This window comes from Gopherus flavomarginatus, chromosome 2 (genome assembly GCF_025201925.1).
Source record: "Gopherus flavomarginatus isolate rGopFla2 chromosome 2, rGopFla2.mat.asm, whole genome shotgun sequence".
In the NCBI taxonomy this organism is placed as follows: Eukaryota; Metazoa; Chordata; order Testudines; family Testudinidae; genus Gopherus; species Gopherus flavomarginatus.
In genome coordinates, this window is record NC_066618.1 from 22,892,807 (window position 1) to 22,912,582 (window position 19,776).

Below are 19,776 nucleotides of genomic sequence, written 5' to 3' on the forward strand. Positions count from 1 at the left end.
GCATAGACGCGATAAATCGACCGCTGAGCGCTCTCCCGTCGATGCCAGTACTCCACCAGAACGAGTAGCGCAAGCGGAGTCGATGGGAGCATGTCAGGTATCAACTTACAGCAGTGAAGACCTCATGGTAAGTAGATCTAAGTACACTGACTTCAGCTACGCTATTCACGTAGCTGAAGTTGCGTACCTTAGATCGACCCTGCGCAGTAGTATAGACAAGCCCTAAAGAATGGTAGGAGGGAAAACAGCATAATAAAGATAATGGATTTCAAGAAGGCAGAATTTAGCAAACTCAGGGAGTTGGTAGGTAAGATCTCATTGGAAGCAAGTCGAAGGGGAAAAACAGTTCAAGAGAGTTGGCAGTTTTTCAAAGAGACATTATTAAAGGGTCCAACCAGTGATGAGCTGCCAAAATATTAACAACAGGTTCCCTCCTCCTCACCCCACGAGGGGGTCGTCCCCCCCCCGGGACTCTTGCCTCATCCAACCCCCCACGTTCCTTGATGCCTCCCCCGGGACCCCTGCCCCATCCACCCCCCTTCCCTGTCCCCTGACTCCCCCTGCCGCCCCATCCAACACCTCCTCTCATTCCTGATGGACCCCGGGGACCTCTGCCCCATCCAACCGCCCCTTCTCTGTCCCCAACTGCCCCTGGAACTCCTGCCCCTGACTGCCCCCCACCACCCCATCCAACCCCTGCGCCTTCCTGACTGCCCGCCGGAACCTTGCCCCCATTCAATCCCCCTGTTTCCTGCCCTCTGACTGCCCAGACCCCTATCCACACCCTCCACAACCCTCTGAACTCCCCTGCCCTCTTCCAACACCCCCTCCCTGCTCCCTACCCCCTTACCGCGCTGCCTGGAGCCGCTCGGCAGGGGCTAGGTCGGAGCCACTCGGCTGGGGCCGGGGCCGGGGCTGGCGCCGGTGCCGCAAGGCCCAAGCCAGGGCCAAGGTGCTCGGCCAGGGCCGGCGCTGCGAGGCCCGAGCCAAAGCTGCTCAGCCGGGACCAGGACCGGCACCGTGGGGCCTGAGCCGAGCTGGGTCGGAGCCGCTCGACAGGGACTGGGACCGGCACCAAGGGGTCTGAGCCAGGCCGGAGCCGCGGGGCCAGGATCGGAACTGGCGCTGTGGGACTCAAGCTGGGACGGGACAGAGCCACTCAGTCAGGACTGGTGCTGCGGGACCCAAGCTGGGATGGGCCGGAGCCGCTCAGCCGGGACCAGGACCGGCACTGGTGCCGCAGGGCCCGAGCCAGAGCATGTATTAATACCTGGGTGGGCAAACAGCTGTGCATATCTCTCTGTCAGTGTTATAGAGGGTGAACAATTTATGAGTTTACTTTATACAGAGTAAAATGGATTTATTTGGGTTTAGACTCCATTGGGTGTCAGGCATCTGAGTGTTAAGGACAAGAACTCTTCTGTAAGCTGCTTTCAGTTAAGTCTGCAGCTTTGGGGCAAGTAATTCAGACCCTGGGTCTGTGTTGGAGCAGACGGGCGAGTCTGGCTCACCAAGACAGCGTGCTGGGGTCCTGAGCTGGCAGGGAAAGCAGGGGCAGAAGTAGTCTTGAGACATCAGGTGGCAGCTCCCAAAGGAGTTTCTGCGATTCAACCCATCACAGGGGTTATTGTTGATCTCAAGCTAAATATGAGTCAACAGTGTGACACTGTTGCAAAAAAAGTTAACATCATTCTGCAATGTATTAGCGGGAGTATCTAAACAAGACATGAGAAGTAATTCTGCTCTACTCCACGCTGATTAGGCCTCAACTGGAGTTTTGTATCCAGTTCTGGGCACCAGATTTCAGGAAAGATGTGGACAAATTGGCAAGAGTCCAGGGAAGAGCAACAAAAATGATTAAAGGTCTAGAAAACATGACCTATAAGGGAAGATTGAAAACATTGGGTTTGTTTAGTCTGAAGAAGAGAAGACTGAGAGGGGACATGATAACAGTTTTCAAGTAATAAACAGTTGCTATAAGGAGGAGGGAGAAAAATTGTTCTCTTTAATCTCTGAGGATAGGACAAGAAGCAATGGCCTTAAATTGCAGCAGGGGCAGTTCAGGTTGGACATTAGGAAAAATTTTGTAACTGTCAAGGTAGTTAGGCACTGGAATAAATTGCCGAGAGAAATTGTGGAATCTCCATCATTGGAGATTTTTAAGAGCAGTTTAGACAAACACTCAGCAAGGATGGTCTAGATAATACTCTTAATCCTGCCATGAGGGCAGCAGTCTGGACTAGATGACCTCTTGAGGTCCCTTCCAGTCCTACGATTCTATGCCAGTTCTGTTTCCTATATCAAGAGCACCGTTATTCTCACTCTAGCACCTAGTGCATAGCTGTCCACTCTCTCTAAAACACCATAGTTCACCCAAATGAGACTTCAGGTAAGGCCCAAGGGAATGCAAAATGAACTACAATCTGAAGGAGATTAGTCTCAGAACAGGCACAGTCTGGTACTAGAGTGCTTCACTGTCTATCTGGCACCTTTCACAAAAACTAAATGGGCATGTACAGACACAGAATTTGGGGAGGGGGGAGGGGATTTAGCCATGTGAATCTCAACTGCTAGATCTTGAGACTCCAAAAAATGTACTACTCTGGCATCATGTTACTCAAAGTGACCAACACTTTTTAGGAAGGGATTTTAATTGGGATTTGCATCTAATTTAAAATCTTAACTCAAAGGATTTGCATTTACATCACGTTAGCCAAGTAGCCCTGAGCTAACATGAACTGAGAAATAACAATGAACATTCAGATTCAGAATAGGATAGAAAAAACTATATTCTATTCAAGTCAGAAGAAGAAATGGTGAAAGGGATAAATGGAGAGGCAGTTCTAAGCACAATTCCCAAACCCGAACCATTCTTTTTAGGTGACAGATCTGAGGAACTGTCCCAGATTGAGGAGGTGTTGGAACAAATTGATAAATTAAACAGCAATAAATCACCAGGACCAGATAGTATTCATCCAAGAGTTCTGAAGGAACTCAATGTGAAATTGCAGAACTAACTACAGTTAAAGTCAGCCCTGAATTTGCAGAAGTGAACATACCTGATTTTGCAAATATAGATGACTGCTAGCTATACAAAAGAAGTGTCTATTTTCATTGTTATTTGTATGATACAGACACATCTTGAACAGACACAAGTGCCTGGAGAAAGGGTAGATTTCTAAAATGTGACTGCACCAACAGTCTGATGTCGAATACAGAAATCAGATTTTAAAATATGTCAAAAAAACCTGACTATCAGGAAAGGTGTTATGTAAGTGTTATTGTTCTAAGACCTCTGAATCTAATTTCACTACGAATATAATTCCAAGGTTTAAAAAAAAAAGTCTAGCACTAAAGGCATTGCAACTTTTGCTAAGTTAATAGTCAAACCTTCTAGATAATGTTCTGTGACAAGGTAAGTCCAGGGAATTTTTGTGATGCATCCAGAGCCCTCAGGCTTCAGTCTCTTTCCATCATAAAATCAAAAGACCTCATTCATTCTTACTATTCTTATTAATACACTAGTCAAAGAGCAGAGCAATGATTTACAGCTAGATTTTTTACTTACAGGTTTCCTAAGGAAAAAAATAGATAATGCTCCAATTAAGGGCATGTCTCCAATCAATGGTTCCAGGATAACCCTCATAGTACCATGAATCTAAAGGGAAAAAAAAGGGGGGGAGGAAGAGGGAAGAGAAGGATAATGGAATTAACTCATATCAATCTAGATACTATATGTAGATTAAGTGCACCCAGTAGCAAATATACACGTAACTACGTTTTTGAAAGTCTTTCATTACGGGTGAGTTTATGCAAGTGCAGATGGCCCTATACACCATTCAGTCTAACTAATGCCCTTAACAAGGGGGAGTTAAGTGGTACATAGGTCTTTGTGCAAGTCCTCTGTAAACAGATGCATTCACCCTAAATTGTTACATCACACTAGCATACCTTTGATTTATATACAACTGATGCTAAACATTCTTAGATGCTACTTTACTACAAAGAAATAATAAATGTGGAAATATGTATTTACTCATATGCCACAAAATACTGCAATAGACATACATGTATCGCAGGGACACAAGTAAATGTGAATTCTTATAAATATACCTCATGAACTAATTCATTCTTAAAAACTTATATATCTGTGCTGTTCTCAACAGAACATACCATATGTTTAACATTTATTTCCATATTTGAGAGAATAAACTAACCAGTATGTCAAGAGTATACATACTAATACGATTTAAATTATCATGTAACAAAGACCAATGCTATGTAATTCAGAGATAATAACAAAAGCAAAAGAATTAGTAAATTATATTTTGTGTGTCAACTGGTGAATTGTGTCATGACAAATGTGAGATAATTTGTAAAATTGTGGTTATGGTGAAACAAGAGAAAAACTGAACTTCACCTGTATACTTTTTACACCAGCTCTGCAGAAGTATCTCTTGATCTCCAAATCAATTTCACAACTGCCGACAAAACTGAGGAAAAACAGAAAAACTACAGTACTGTATAAATGTTTTACATTTCTAGACTCTAAAATTGTGACACATATTTAATTGCTAACTCCAGCATTATTTTCTCAATAACACTAAACATTTCATATGAAACAGTTGTGCTTTTCAGAAACAATTATATTCTATATAAAAATAACTATCATTTTAAAGCACTAACACCAAATTCTATTCTGAAGCTAGATTATAAAATCAGATGAAAGAGGTGTACTCTCATCTTTAAAACTGTATGTAAAAGAGAAAAAAGCAGAAAAGTTATAGTTCTGGGAAATAATGGAAGTATTTATTATGAACACACACTTCCTTTTAGGGGCACATGTTATATGATAGATTTTCTCATTTGTTGTATGGTGCCATGAGAAAACATTCAGATCTTGAGAAGTACCCTTGATTATTATAGGCAGAGCTAGTAAGGCATCTCTTATTATAGCTGTCTGACACAATTATAGGACCCTGTTTTCAGTTGCTTATAACTTCGCCAAACTAATTATTTGAGCTAAAGTTTTCCATGCTGTCTGACTCAGGCTGAATTGTTCTGGAAAATTGTTCAGCCATTTTCATGAACAAGACTGGGAAGGAAATCCTTGTTTTGAGCGTTAAAATTTTTTGGTGACTTTTAATTTAAAAAGCTGTAGCTCAAAAAGGATGCTGATAAATTAGAGAGGGTTCAGAGAAGAGCCACAAGAATGGTTAATGGATTAAAAAACATGCTTTTTATAGTGATAGACTCAAGGAGCTCAATCTATGTAGCTTAACAAAGAGAAGGTTAATAATGGGCTCTTCAATCTAGCAGAGAAATGTGTAACAAGGTTCAATGGCTGGAAGCTGAAGCTAGACAAATTCAGACTAGGAATAACGCGTAAATTTTTAATGGTCAGACTAATTAACCATGGGAGCAATTTACCAAGGGTCTCCATCACTGACAATTTTAAATCCAGCTTGGATGTTTTTCTAAAAGATATGCTCTATGAATTATTTTGGGGAAGTTCTAAAGCTTGTGCTATACAGGAGGTCAGACAAGATGATCACAATGATCTCTATGGCCTTAAAATTTATCACTCCCTCATGAGTTGCAACAAGAACTTGCACGTTGGGAGCAAGCATCTTTAGATTCCCCCACCCAAATGAAAATCCACCCGTGTATGCTTTTGATTAAAAAAACAAAAACAAAAAAACAGTCCACACATGCCCAGCAGATACTTGACAGATTTTAGCAGCTAAAATCCCTGACAATTTTATCCCCACTGAGTTTACTCCAGCCCGAGCAGGACTTTCCCTGAAACTGCAGGTGTTGTGGGCTGTGATGAATCCTGAATTGACAGCAGGAAGCCTGTCTCTCCTGTCTTCTCAATGACTTCTACTAGGCCCAGGCACTATGGAGGACAAAGCTAACTGTTTCAAATGCAGTGGGGTCAAGTACTGGATCTTAAGGGCAGGATGGATTGGGATAAGGAGCAGGTGTGAGGGAGGGGGAGAACTGAGCCTACACCTTTGAGCCAAGGAAGGAGGCTATACCTCGGTGGCCAAGATGACTAGACAGGGAGCCAGGAAAGGAAAAAAAGCATAGGTTGGAGGGACTGGGATTCAGTGTGAGGCTGCAATTTGATAGGCAAAGAGAATGGAATAATGATGCGGGAGGATGCTGAAACTGGACAAGGAGTTCAGGAAGAGGGCTGTGAGTGGAGGAGAAAAGCAGACTAGATGAAGATTTATGTGAAGGAGTATGGACGGGTTGGGTAAGGAGACTGGGAGGAGGAACTGAGAATGGTTTGGCAAGGAGACTGGGATGAGAAGCCTGAGAGAATGGAGACTGGGACTGATTAAATAAGGAGAAAGGAACTGGGGCAAGGAGCTGGGGTAAGGAAGTGAAGCGACTGGAACAGGAACAGGTTGGAGGAGGTCAAGGCAGAAGAGGGTTACATTTAGGGGGAATGGGAAGAAGAGATTGCACCCACTAGATTACATTCCTCTCCAGTGCCAGGAATCTTGGATTCCGTTCTTGAGTCTCATCTTTCCTCTTCTGTCAGCATATATCTGTGAAACCAACTGGCAAAGAATCTCATTCCTGTCTAGTGGTGGTCCACATGGAGGATGACAACTTACTCTTATTATCAATGACTCTGTTAGGTCAAGTGGCAAAGGCTGTGTGGTGGATCTAAAAGTTCCAAAATTGCTGATGAACCATTTGAGTATCAATATGCTGCCACAATATAGATTTTTTTTCCAGTTTGCTTTTTTAAAAATCTAGGAAGTCACACACACACATAAACCACAGTAAAAGAATATTAAGCTTGAAAGTCAAGCAATCAAAAGTCAAGAAATGCCAGAATTAAGGTTGTATGTGCAACCTGAATTTGTTAATATGCATTATAATACAGTCTTTAATTACACGATCACTTACTATTTTTCCATAGAACCACTGCCTCATTCAGTGCAAAGAATGCATAGTGCTCATTTAGCTAGCTGTTCAATATTTTGTTTTCTCTTCATTGTTCAATGAAGGCCTTATTTATTAGTACACGCTATTAAAACCCTGTTATGAATATAGAATTATTCATTTCCTCATGGGTTTTTTGATGGCACTCCTCACTATAATATTGGAGTGCTTCACATATTAATGAACTTATTTTCACTACACCCCTTTGAATATTACTATCCTCATTATGCAGATCGGAAGCTGAGACACAGAGACAGTAAAGTCAAAAATATCCACTAATTTTGGGTGCTCAAATTTGAGAAACCTAGGACCTGATTTTTCAGAGTACTTAGAATTATATAGCAATTTATAGGTTCAAAGCAGGGCTCCTACTGACTGCAGTTTGAGCTGTGTGTTCTCAGCACTCTGCAAATCAGACCCCAGAATCTAAAATCATGCATCCAGAAATGACATAACACACAATTAGTGATCACCTGTGAAATATTTGGTCTAAGTGACTTATCTAGCATTACACAGGAACTCTGTGGTACATCCAGGGATACCATTCCCCAGGGCTGCATTCAACTGTCTTAACCATCTCTTCCAGCAATCCCCTGGCTCATTCACTACACACCTCTCAGCTAGAGCAACAGATGAAACAGAGGTCCTACAGACAACCGCTTCCTTTATTACACAACCCTGATTTATCCCCAGAACAGGTCCAGCTAGTGCGCTGAGTGAAACAAGGGTCCTATGGAAAAAATAGTACATAATTAAACATTGTATCAAAATGCACATGCTAAAAAGAGACCAAATTAAGGTTGTATGGGCAACTTTAATTCTGGCATTTCCTAATTTTTCAGTGCATGATTTTGCAATCTAATAATGTTTATAAATACGGGGTTTTTTTGGTGTGTGTAATATATTAGTTTCTTCGTCTTTTGTGTCTGTTTATCAAAACAGACTGGCTATAAGAAGTAAACAGCACCAAACTAGAAAAAAAATCAGTAACAAGCTTTAATCTTAAAATATATTAGAGCAGTGATTCCCAAACTTGTTCCGCTGCTTGTGCAGGGAAAGCCCCTGGTGCGCCGGGCCAGTTTGTGTACCTGCCATGTCCACAAGTTCGGCCGATTGCGGCTCCCAGTGGCTGCGGTTCAGGCCGAGGGACGTACTGGCCACCACTTCCAGCAGCTCCCATTAGCCTGGAGCAGTAAACCACGGCCACTGGGAGCTGCGATCTGCCGAACCTACAGACGCGGAAGGTACACAAACCGGCTTGGCCTGCCAGCGGCTTTCCCTGCACAAGCGGTGGAACAAGTTTGGGAACCACTGTATTAGAGAAAACTTTGCCCTTTAACACGTTTTGCTGGACCCATGTATATGCAACACAGTTAGGCTGTACCATCACCTGCTATTTGGAGTCTCATTTAACATGCACAGTTTCTCCAGTTGAGATTATTATAATGGTCCTGAAATATTTAAGACTACTTTAATTTGCAGATCACTAAAGTGACAGAGAGACATGTCACAGTCCAGTGAGGAACAAGTTGATCCCCAATTTCTTAGATATTCATCCACTCCGCGTGTCCATAAAAGTGCCTTGGGAGTTACCCACAGTATGAAAGAGGAGAATTAATAGATCATAAAGTGCGCAGTTTCTTTATCTGGCAAGCCATAACAGTCATTAGTGAGTCAGTATCAGACTAACAGGATTACTAACCTAATGGATTAACGCTTCATTTAGATTTTTTGTATCTTTTTCAGTACGTAAATGGCTCTCAACATTTGCGAGCCTTTCAAATAAATTAAAAAGACAATGTTCTCCCTTACACTTTCTTCTTTGCCACCAAGAAGCAGATTAAGAAAATGCATCTGTGCTTACCTGAACATTTCCCTTTTTAGATAATAATAAGGGCTTGTCTACTTGGGGAAGTTAGCGTGCAGCAAGAGAGTGAATTTAAAGCACACTTGCTACCTTTCCATATAAGAACGGCCATACTGGGACAGACCAAAGGTCCATCTAGCCCACTGTCCTGTCTTCTGACAGTGGCCAATGCCAGGTGCCCCAGAGGGAATGAACAGAACCGGTAATCATCAAGTGATCCATCCCATCACCGATTCCAAGATTCGGGCAAACAAAGGCTAGGGACATCATCTGTGCTCATCCTGGCTAATAGCCATTGATGGGCCTATCCTCCATGAATTTATCTAGGTCTTTTTTGAACCCTGTTATAGTCTTGGCCTTCACAACATCCTCAGGCAAAATGCTCCATAGGCTGACTGTGAGCTGTGTGAAGAAGTACTTCCTTTTGTTTGTTTTAAACCTGCTGCCCATTAATTTCATTTGGTGACCCCGAGTTCTTGTGTTATGAGAAGGTGAAAATAACACTTCCTTATTTACTTTCTCCACACCACTCATGATTTTATAGACCTCTGCCATATTCCCCCCCCTCCCCATTTGGCTCTTTTCCAAGCTGAAAAGTACTAATTTTATTAATTTCTCCTCATACAGAAGCTGTTCCATACCCCTAATACTTTTTAATGCCCTTTCTAATCTTTTCTAATTCGAATATACATATATTTTTTAGATGAGGAGACCACATCTGCACGTAGTATTCAAGATGTGGACATACCAGGGATTTACATAGAGGCAATATGATATTTTCTATCTTATTATGGACTCTTACAGGCACTAAAAGTGCCATTGGCCAATTTAGCTCAGTACATTTTAAGGGCTTGCCTCCAGAGCAAGTTACTACACAGCAAGCAGGGTGGATAAAAATCAACGCTATTAAAACAAAAATTTTAAATCTGATTTTTTTTATTTAAATTGGATTTTTTTGATAAAATGCTTTTTGAGGAAAAACTTATCTAAAGATAGTTTTAATTAAGATATATTATAGCTCAAAGATATCTCACCATGGAATAGGGATTATAAATTCTAATTCTATAGTATGAGACAACATATTCATGTAATGTTTAAGGAAAGTTTTGTAAATGAGTTCCAATAGTTCATGGATTAGGGACCCAATTTTTTGGAGTTTCAGGGGCTTTTGTATAGATCACGGGCAGGCAACCAATGGCACACATACCAAAGGCAGCACACGAGCTGATTTTCAGCGGCACTCACATGCCCAGGTCCTGGCCATCGGTCCAGGGGGGCTCTGCATTTTAATTTAATTTTAAATGAAGCTTCTTAAACATTTAAAAAACCTTATTTACTTTATATACAACAATAGTTTAGATATATATTATAGACCAGTGGTCTCCAAAGGGGGTGCGCAAGAGGATCCTTTGGGGTGCGCGGCAGGAGAAGAGCCGCCGGAGCAGCGCCGCTTCGGCAGTTTGGGCAGGAGTCCAAGCACCCTTTTTTTTTTTTTTTTTTTGCTTGGGGTGGCAAAAATGGTAGAGCCGGCTCTGCAGCGTGGCAGTGGGTGAGTGCTCAAAATTTTTTTACTGATAGGGGTGCGCGATCAAAAAAGTTTGGAGACCACTGTTACAGACTTATAGAAAGAGACCTTCTAAAAACGTTAAAATGTATGACTGGCACGCAAACCTTAAATTAGAGTGAATAAATGAAGACTCAGCACACCACTTCTGAAAGGCTGCTGATCCCTGGAATGGATTATTTAGGTTAATCTTTTTATCCACCCAATGGGACTCAGTGCTCAGTCTAGAAGATACCATAGAGATGCTTAGTTTTGCAGTTCTCAAACTGTGGATTTGTGTCTCCAGAGATAACATGCTTGTTAAGAGCAAAAATGGTTTTAATTAAATAATATACAGAAGTGAGAAATAACAGACCTCAACCCTACTGTCCCTCTGCAAATCTGTGTACACAGAGTCAATCTCTTACCTCACTCTAAAAGTGCAAACTTTCAAAAAGTTCAATTAATAGAAGATTGTTGGGGGCAGACTAGATCTGGGCAAGGAGAAGAAGTCTGGAGATAAATGTGAGAAGGGAGGGACATGGAGTAGAAACAAAAAAGTTAAACTGTTTGAGAAGCATATTCCAGAAGTCTTGAGGTCTTTCTGAGTGTAGCCTCCATTGATTTAAGCTCTACCATACCATTCTCTGACTAGAAGGGAAAACCTATAACAGCAGCAGGCTGTAAAAGAGATCGAGTTTGGGAATAAGAGTCATTCAAGAAATATAAGTTTCTTGATGACATTTTAAAGAAAGTCACACCAGTGAACTGGTGGAACTGATTTAAGCACTTGGATTCAGAGATAATCTCACTGCCAGTATAGAAAGAATATTTTCTTCCTTTGCACTAATTCGTTCCAAATTGAGAAATTGTTTGGGACCTGAAAAAGCAGGAAAATTTGTTTTTCTTTTTCAGATTATGAACAAACAGGAAAATGAAGGTGAAGACGACCGAGTTAGCTGCAGATGACAATATTTTAAGTTTTTCATGTTGACCTGGCTGACATAGTCAATTTAATTATTTTTTAAATATTTCATTTAACTATTTTAGTTAAAAATAATTTACCAAAAACAAACCAGATTTTAGAAAACTTGAATGTTTAACTACATTCAAAAATTCATATGCCTGTTTTGTTAAAATATTATATGTTTGTTCAAGAAAAAAAATCCAGAATACAGAACCTTGTTGTTTTAGTTAAATAAAATAATTTACATGACTGTCTGAGGATGTTCTCCTCCTAATAAAATATGGCAAGAAAAAATGAAACCTACGCCTATCCCTAAGTTGTGAAGAATATGTATTAAGGTTATAACAACCAACAAGAATGCATTTTTATGTAGAAATCCATGATTAAATCAAGTCTTCCTGACTAGTGACCCTGACAGCAAGACAAGGTATGACTCTATAGTCCAAGGCAGACACTGCTACATCACAGTGAAATTTGCAGAGCAGGTCTCAGCGTGCTGCTACTTCAAAATGTAACGCTCCAAGCTACACTCCAGGATTTTCATTGCATTGTACCACTGTTCATATGGGACCTTACTGTGCAGATAGCTGGTGTGCAAAGATTCACTTCCTGTCTTGCAACATAGTAGTTTGCTGCATAGATAAGCCCTAGAGTGAATTAAGGTAAAGGTCACAAAGGCACTTTTAGTGTGCAATAAGAATGTCTACACAGGGAGTTAGTGGAGAGTAGTCAGTGTACTGTAAATACACCCTTGCTGGTTGAGCTCTAAGTTTCCAGGTAGACAAGCCCCAAAGTCCACAGATCCATTACACTGGGTACTTAAGCCTGCTTGCACCTTGGGCAGAACCAGATTTGTCAATCACTGGCAACAGAAAAGTGCCCCATTTCCCGATGCGCCCTCCAGTTGAGGAAACTTCCACAGCCAGGATAATTCAAATCTGCTTTCCTAAATTCAACTCCGTTAAACACATTTATGGAAAACATTTCTCCTATTGCAGAGCATGGTGAATTCTACACAACAACAACAACCTCAGATCCTTGTATGTTAATTTTCATCTTTATACTGGATCATTTGTTTGTCCCAAGGTGAGCCAAATCTTACATAAAGAAAGACATTTTCAGATAAGCACAGATGAATTTTCCTATTCTTCTTCATGCTAAGGTATATAGATGTGTTTCCAGGCTGGGAAACAGGATTATTCGTTAAATTTGGACAAACAAAATAAGGCAGATTATCTATAAATCACTAAAAGCAGCAAAGAATCCTGTGGCACCTTATAGACTAAGAGACGTTTTGGAGCATGAGCTTTCGTGGGTGAATACGCACTTCGTCAGATGCATGCTCCAAAACGTCTATTAGTCTATAAGGTGCCACAGGATTCTTTGCTGCTTTTACAGATCCAGACTAACACGGCTACCGCTCTGATATATAAATCACTGCCATGTTCGCCTGGGCACAAAGGCTTTAAGAAGACTTCTGCAAAAAGAAAGGAAATTACATTGGCTAGGATTGGATGAGCAATATGCAGTATGTGTTTAACTAATGGCCATCTAGCAAATCTCAGTATAGGACACCTGAATATCCTGCTCTGAGATTATCAGTGTTTATAAAACCTGGACTCTGATGCTAAACTAAAGGAGGAATATTTCTTGAAGTGAATGAATATTATGACAGTTCTGAGGACTATCAGATAGAATTTAATGTGTAACACTAGGTCTCATTAAAGAAAGCTTCCAACTTCAAATAAACTCATCTGATTGGCTGCTAATGGATAGATGTATGACACCTTCTACATGGCTACAACACTGCATATGACACCTTCTGTCAAAACAGGATGTTTTCTAGGAATTATATTGGGGAAGTTCTATGGCCCGTGTTACATAGCAGGTCAGACTAGATGATCACAATGGTCCCTTCTGGCCTTGTAAACTGTGGAAGGGTTCAATCTGTGCTGTAAAGAGAAGAATGAGGTTTCAACATCATGCCATATGACCTTGGGGGATTGGAATATAGTTGCTGCCCTGAGGAAGTTTTTTAAGTTGGAATTCATACAAAAACTTCCTTTTCTGAACATGCTGAGAACCTCAGACTATAGAGACCTGAAATTTTTGTCTGGACCCTCTTACACACCAATAATAAGGCCTTCCTGTTGGAAATGAAGGCTATGTTCACAGTTTTAATGTGGTAGCTAAACTATGGACTTTGCAACATCCAGTAGAATAAATTCTACTTGTTGATTTCTCTTTTGGGGTCCATGAGAGTAATAGACCACTACATCTAAGTATTCATTATAAGCCTGTTTGTTCCTGGATGGAGGAATAGTCTTGCAATAGCAGACATCCTCTGTGAGATACAGATATCTGAAACTTCATTGCTAGGGTAATCAAGATTGAAAGCCAAAAAGACAAATAGTATCACTATGGCTCTCTCACGCCTATAAAAACACAAGAACGGCCATACTGGGTCACACTAATGGTCCATCTAGCCCAGTATCCTGTCTTCGGAATTGGCCAGTGCAAGATGCTCCAAAGGGAATTAACAGAACAGGCAATCACCTAGTGATCCATCCCCTATCCACTCCCAACTTCTAGCAATCAGAGGCTAGGGCAGTGGTCCCCAAACTTTTTACTTTGTGTCTCCCCTTATCTCGTCCGCGCCTCCAGAACCAGGACCAGGAGTGGTGCTGAGTCTCCTGGGGGGAGGGGGGCGAGAGATACGGACAGGGGTAAGAGGGCTAAGGCTGAGGCCAGAGCTGGGGCAGGGCTGGGAGCGGAGCCCCAAGCACAGCGCTGACAGCCAGGAATTGGGATGACTTGTCATTTTAGAAAAATTCAAGTTATTTTTAAATTGTGTATTCATAAAGCAAACATACAGACTGTTTTAGATGACTATATGCACAATTATATTAACAGATATTACATTTGCTTAAAGAACTGAGAATGACCTCCTAACAAATTCAGTTAAAAAAACCCCAACAACATGAACGCAGAACCAAAATAAACAAATCATAAACTCTAAAATATTTTTATAATGGATGTGCATGCTCTTATATGATAATAAATAAATAGGATTACCTGATGTGAAGATCCAAAATGATCTGTCTTTTATCTACGTTTTCAGTGTATACTTTTACACCATTTATCCGAAGTGGCTGAAACAATAACAATAAGGTGTCCATTTAAAAACGTTAAACTTTCTTCAAAAATTTGTCATGTTTTGAACCTTATCTTTAACAGAAGGACATCGTATTGAGTAACAAACAAAGTTGCAGCAGGAACTGCTTACATATTTATTATCTACATTATTTCACCAAAGAATTACTAACAAATGCAATTTAAAACATATTTGTCAATTTAACACAGTGAAGTAGGAGTGGAAATTTACTGGCCATGTACCCAGCTTAATCCAAGTGCTGCCATGCTGTGGCTCGACAAACCTTGCCAGACCATTTCGGGAAACAGCATCCAGAGCTTAGGTTTCAGGCTTTACCTATATATTTTATGTTAAGCCTTTGTTCTCCTTAAAAATCTCTTTCCTGCTTGACAGGGAACATCACTAATCTCCCCCCTCCAAAGAAACATCCCATCACTTCTTTTATCAGGCTTGCTAAAACTGCAGCATTTAATGGAACCTGACAGGAATCATATGCAATTTAGAACACTGCAACTCATTTATATCAACCGGGTGTCGGGAAGCTGTGACATAGGAGCCTCAAGAATTTTTATTTTATTTTTTTTGCCCACAGAGTCTGCAAAGTTTTCAGCTCTTGCTGACCTCAGAAGCGAAAGACAAAGATTCAAACTTTAATACCCTTGCATAGCAGAGTAGTGCAATTGGGCCGGTCTAAACCAGGGCTGAGAACAATGAAGAAATTAGACACACACTCTGATGAGGCTAAGCATATAGTTCTGTTTAATGTTCTTTAATGACTGTTTTTACAGATTTTATCTTGTCTGTTTGTAAGTGAACCCTTCCTTACAACTCACAGCAAACTATATTGTTAGAACTAGTTCTGTATCTTTCATTATGAAGGTCTCTTATAATTCTTGAATAATACATGTTCTTATGAGAGAGGACACAGACTCATCTTGCTATAGCCTCTCTTGGTACATGTAAGAATGTTAATTTTGCCCATGTGCAACTCCTGTGAGTGTGCACCCTGAGGGCCTGACCCAAAGACCACTGCCAATGAAAGTCAATATAACATTCTCACTGATTTCAATAAGCTTTCTATCAAGTCTAGAAATAACACTTATAAAGCAGCTTTCATTTAAAAAAAAGTCTCAAAGGAATCATATTTCTCCCATTACCCACTTGGGTGGAAAGTTTCAGATAGACTGCAGAGAGCAACAATACACAAGGAGATCAGTACAGAAAGTGTAACACTACACAACTGAAACTAGAGGGAAAGTTTTCATATGCACAACTTAGTTGTCTGAATTGGAATTTAGCCAGAATGTAAGGGTTAACCGCCAGGATCTTTATATATTACAATACACCTCTACCTCGATATAACGCCACCCGATATAACACAAATTCGGATATAACGTGGTAAAGCAGTGCTCCAGTGGGGTGGGGCTGCGCACTCCAGTGGAGCAAAGCAAGTTCAATATAACGCAGATTAACCTATAACGCGGTAATATTTTTTGGCTCCCAAGGACAGCGTTATATTGAAGTAGAGGTGTATTAGTGTTGTCTTTATCAGAGCCTCGGTTTTGTATCCCAAATTAAAGACAGCATATTCAACATAGCAGGGTTCTGCTCCTGACCTTGCACCACTCACAACACCATGCTCAGACACTGATTCAATACTGACAAAGATGGAAGAGTCCCACCAATTTATTTATTAACATCACTTCCTGGGTTTTTCTTTCCTGGATCTCTTCAATCTAAGAGCTGACCTTGTTCACCTTATACTTACTATTTATATTTGAAATGCACCTTAAGATACAAGGTGAGATCAGGGTTCACTGGGTTAGGTGCTGTACAAGCACATAGTAAGATTCTCTGCCTCAAAAAGTTTACAATCTAAAAACATAAAACAGATAAAAGTTAGAAGAAAGAAAGCATTATCATCCCCATTTTACAGATGGGGAATGAAGTCAGAGAGACTGACTGACATCGCCAGGGAGACTGTAGCAGCACTGGAAGCTGAACCTCAGATCTCCCGAGTCCCAGTGGGCAGGGTGGGAGAAAAGGAGAAGCAAGCACTTTGAAATCCCCAATGGAAACCATTCTTTGCACTCATGATAGGTTGGAAGAACAATGTAGGATTTTTCCACACAAAAAAGTATATTAAAGTTAAATGTTTAAAATCAAATTTACACAAATTAAGAAGGAAGGTACTGTACACCTGGGGTCAGGCTTGAGTTATGAGGAATTACAAGTGTCAGTTACAAGGTTCATAAGATATATACATAGTACAAACCAGCATAGACCCAGATTGGGGTGCAGGAGTTTTTAAAACATCAGTGCCTAAGTGATCTTGCGTACACCACCCACAGAATGTATTTAGAGTCCAAGTCAGTACTGGTGTAGTGAATAAATACTGGGGGGCGGGGGTGCATCCCTTGGTTCGTCAGGGAAGGAAGGAAGTGGGTTATTCCCCTGACCGGCGTTCTCAATTACTCAACCTGGTACTGACGGTGTCCAATGATGTGCTCCGTGATACTACATCCTCAGCTGCTCTACAACTCCGCTTGACACAGATGAGCATAAGCATATTGGTTGCTCTAACCCATTTTTGTATTTCCCCAATCTGAAAGGCTACTGGAGGTCATTCTAGCCTTTGTTGTAATTCAAAGGAGTCTCAGAGCAGCTCAATTTCATTTGGCTGGAACAATCCCAAAGGGCTCCACAGCTGGGGACTGCTAGAAGGCAGCATGCTCTGGCCATGCCATGCCTTCTCTGCAAGTCAGAGATTCATCCTTGCCAGAGGAAATACCCAGCTGACCGTTGAGGAAGCTGTACAGACCATTTGTGTCATTGACATAATGCAAAGTGGCCAGAGCAGTGCCCAGGATCTGATCCTTTTAATTATCAGCTGTGACAAAGTTCTTCCTCTACTCTGGTGGATCCTGCACTTATTGGCAGATTTGCTCACCTCAGTGATCTTCCGCACAGTCTGGGTCAACTCCTCCTGTGTCTGATCAGGAGTTGGGAGGTTTGGGGGGAACCCAGGCCCACCCTCTACTCCAGGTTTCAGCCCAGGGCCCTGTGGATTGCAGCTGTCTATAGAGCCTCCTGTAACAGCTGCATGACAGTTACAACTCCCTGGGCTACTTCCCCATGGCCTCCTCCAAACACCTTCTTCATCCTCACCACGGGACCTTCCTCCTGGTGTCTGATAACGCTTGTACTCCTTTGTCCTCCAGCAGCACACCCTCTCACTCTCATCTCCTTGTACCTCTTGCTCCCAGCTCCTCACACACACTTCCTCTCCTCTGGCTCTCCCCCCACCTGACTGGGGTGAGCTCCTTTTTAAACCCAGGTGCCTTGATTAGCCTGCCTTGGTTGGCTGCAGATGTTCTAATCAGCCTGTCTGCCTTAACTGGTTCTAGCAGGTTCCTGATTACTCTAGTGCAGCCCCTGCTCTGGTCACTCAGAGAACAGAAAACTACTCATCCAGTGAGTCTGCCCTCTACCAGACTCCTGTACCTCACTGGTTTGGGTCTGTCACACAGCACTGAAGTTCTAAGAAATGGAAATACAAACAAACCAGAACTATCAAAGAAGCAACAGAAGTCTTCCGAAAAGCTCCTGACAGACCAGCAGACAGAGGAATTTTGATGTGTTCTGCAACTTTATGAGTTAAAGTGGCAATATGAATCAGGATCCTATCCTTAAAGTTCAATGAATATATAAGCAAGACTTCATTCTCTCTAAATTAGACTGAAAGTATGCTGTTAAATATTTTCTCTACATTGTTATCTCTATATCTGAGCTTTTCCTATGACTTTACACTGGAGGCTGAGACCAAATTCATTCACTCATTTAAACTCATTGAAGTCAATAGAGAAACACGAAGCATGAATTTGACTTTCAAACATTGTCAGACTCATGAAAAGGGGAAGGGTAATATTTGTTCAAGATAAGGGGGAAGAAAATTGTAAGCATCAATTATTGAATGCTCAAAAAGCCTATTACACAAGTTCTTATATAGGCTTTACAATCTTTTTATTTGTTGTTTTTGCTTTACTATAGCTACATTATACTAGCAATCAGCCACCTAACCAACCACAAAGAGACATTAATAGCCACACCACACAAAGCTGGAATGAAGATTCTGCCGTGTAAGGAAACAAGGGTGAAGGTAATGCCTTCTTCAAGAACATAACTCACAATAATGTAGTACTCTAGCACAACAGTAGCATTATACATACTCAACCAAAGTACTAGTGCTCCCAACTGAAATCATAGGCCTTACACTAGTCTTTTTTGCCCAAAATTTGTTACCAGTGGGATCAGCAGTGATAATTTTTTTAAAATTAACAAAGCAAATAAGATTCCTCCACCTAAAGTATCATTTAAGCCTACTGAGTTAATTTTAAAAGGTATTATTGAGAGGCTTACATTTAATTATGTTAATATCAGAATCCTTTAAGATTAAGGATTACTCTTTGCCATTCTCCCACAAGTGGGATAATCTTTCCACAACGGTGACCCTAGATCAGGGGTTGGCAACCTTTCAGAAGTGGTGTGCCGAGTCTTCATTTATTCACTGTAATTTAAGGTTTTGCGTGCCAGTAATACATTTTAACATTTTTAGAAGGTATCTCTCTATAAATCTATATTATATAACTAAACTATTGTTGTATATAAAGTAAATAAGGTTTTTAAAATGTTTAAGAAGTTCATTTAAAATTAAATTAAAATGCAGAGCCCCCCGGACCGGTGGCCAGGACCCAGGCAGTGTGAGTGCCACTGAAAATCAGCTCGCGTACCGCCTTTGGCATGCATGCCATAGGTTGCCTACCCCTGCACTAAATCAAAAGGCAGCATTAAATTTGCTTCCCAAATCACATACATTTGTATTTTATTATTTAATATTTATGTTATAATAGCACCCAGAGGCCATTAACAGGACCTCATTGTGCTGGGTGCTGCACAAACACATTCAAAGACATTCTCTGCCCCTGAGAATTTACAATCAAATGTCACCAGAAGGCTTTCTTTGTGTAAATTAATGTATCATGTTAAAAAGCAAGCAAGAAAGAGCACATTTAAAAACTCATGTGTTAGAAGAAACTGACCTGGTGACCTATATCAATCTTTGTGAAACTGAAGGTACTAAGGTGGTTGTTTGCTCCTCTCACAGCTGGTTCTATCGTTTCTCTGAAAAGTTTCTCAATAAACTGGCAAATAAAAGGCCACAAGTGTTTTACAGTCTGAGGAGAAAGAAATAAAGATTGTATTGAATAGTTAAAAACATACAT

The 19,776-nt window shown here is 41.0% G+C and overlaps 1 protein-coding gene across 3 annotated transcripts in view; it reads right to left on the reverse strand.

Annotated features, from left to right (window-relative positions):
• ESYT2 (extended synaptotagmin 2) overlaps window positions 1–19,776 on the reverse strand; it is a 145,086-nt gene that overhangs the window by 77,192 nt on the left and 48,118 nt on the right. For all 3 annotated transcript variants that reach the window (XM_050942231.1, XM_050942232.1, XM_050942234.1), the window contains exons 3-6: window positions 19,594–19,728; window positions 14,416–14,492; window positions 4,421–4,493; window positions 3,569–3,658 (exon numbers count right to left, since the gene is read on the reverse strand). In XM_050942231.1, the coding sequence (XP_050798188.1) occupies window positions 3,569–3,658; window positions 4,421–4,493; window positions 14,416–14,492; window positions 19,594–19,728 (375 nt within the window). The remainder of the gene's footprint in view (window positions 1–3,568; window positions 3,659–4,420; window positions 4,494–14,415; window positions 14,493–19,593; window positions 19,729–19,776) is intronic.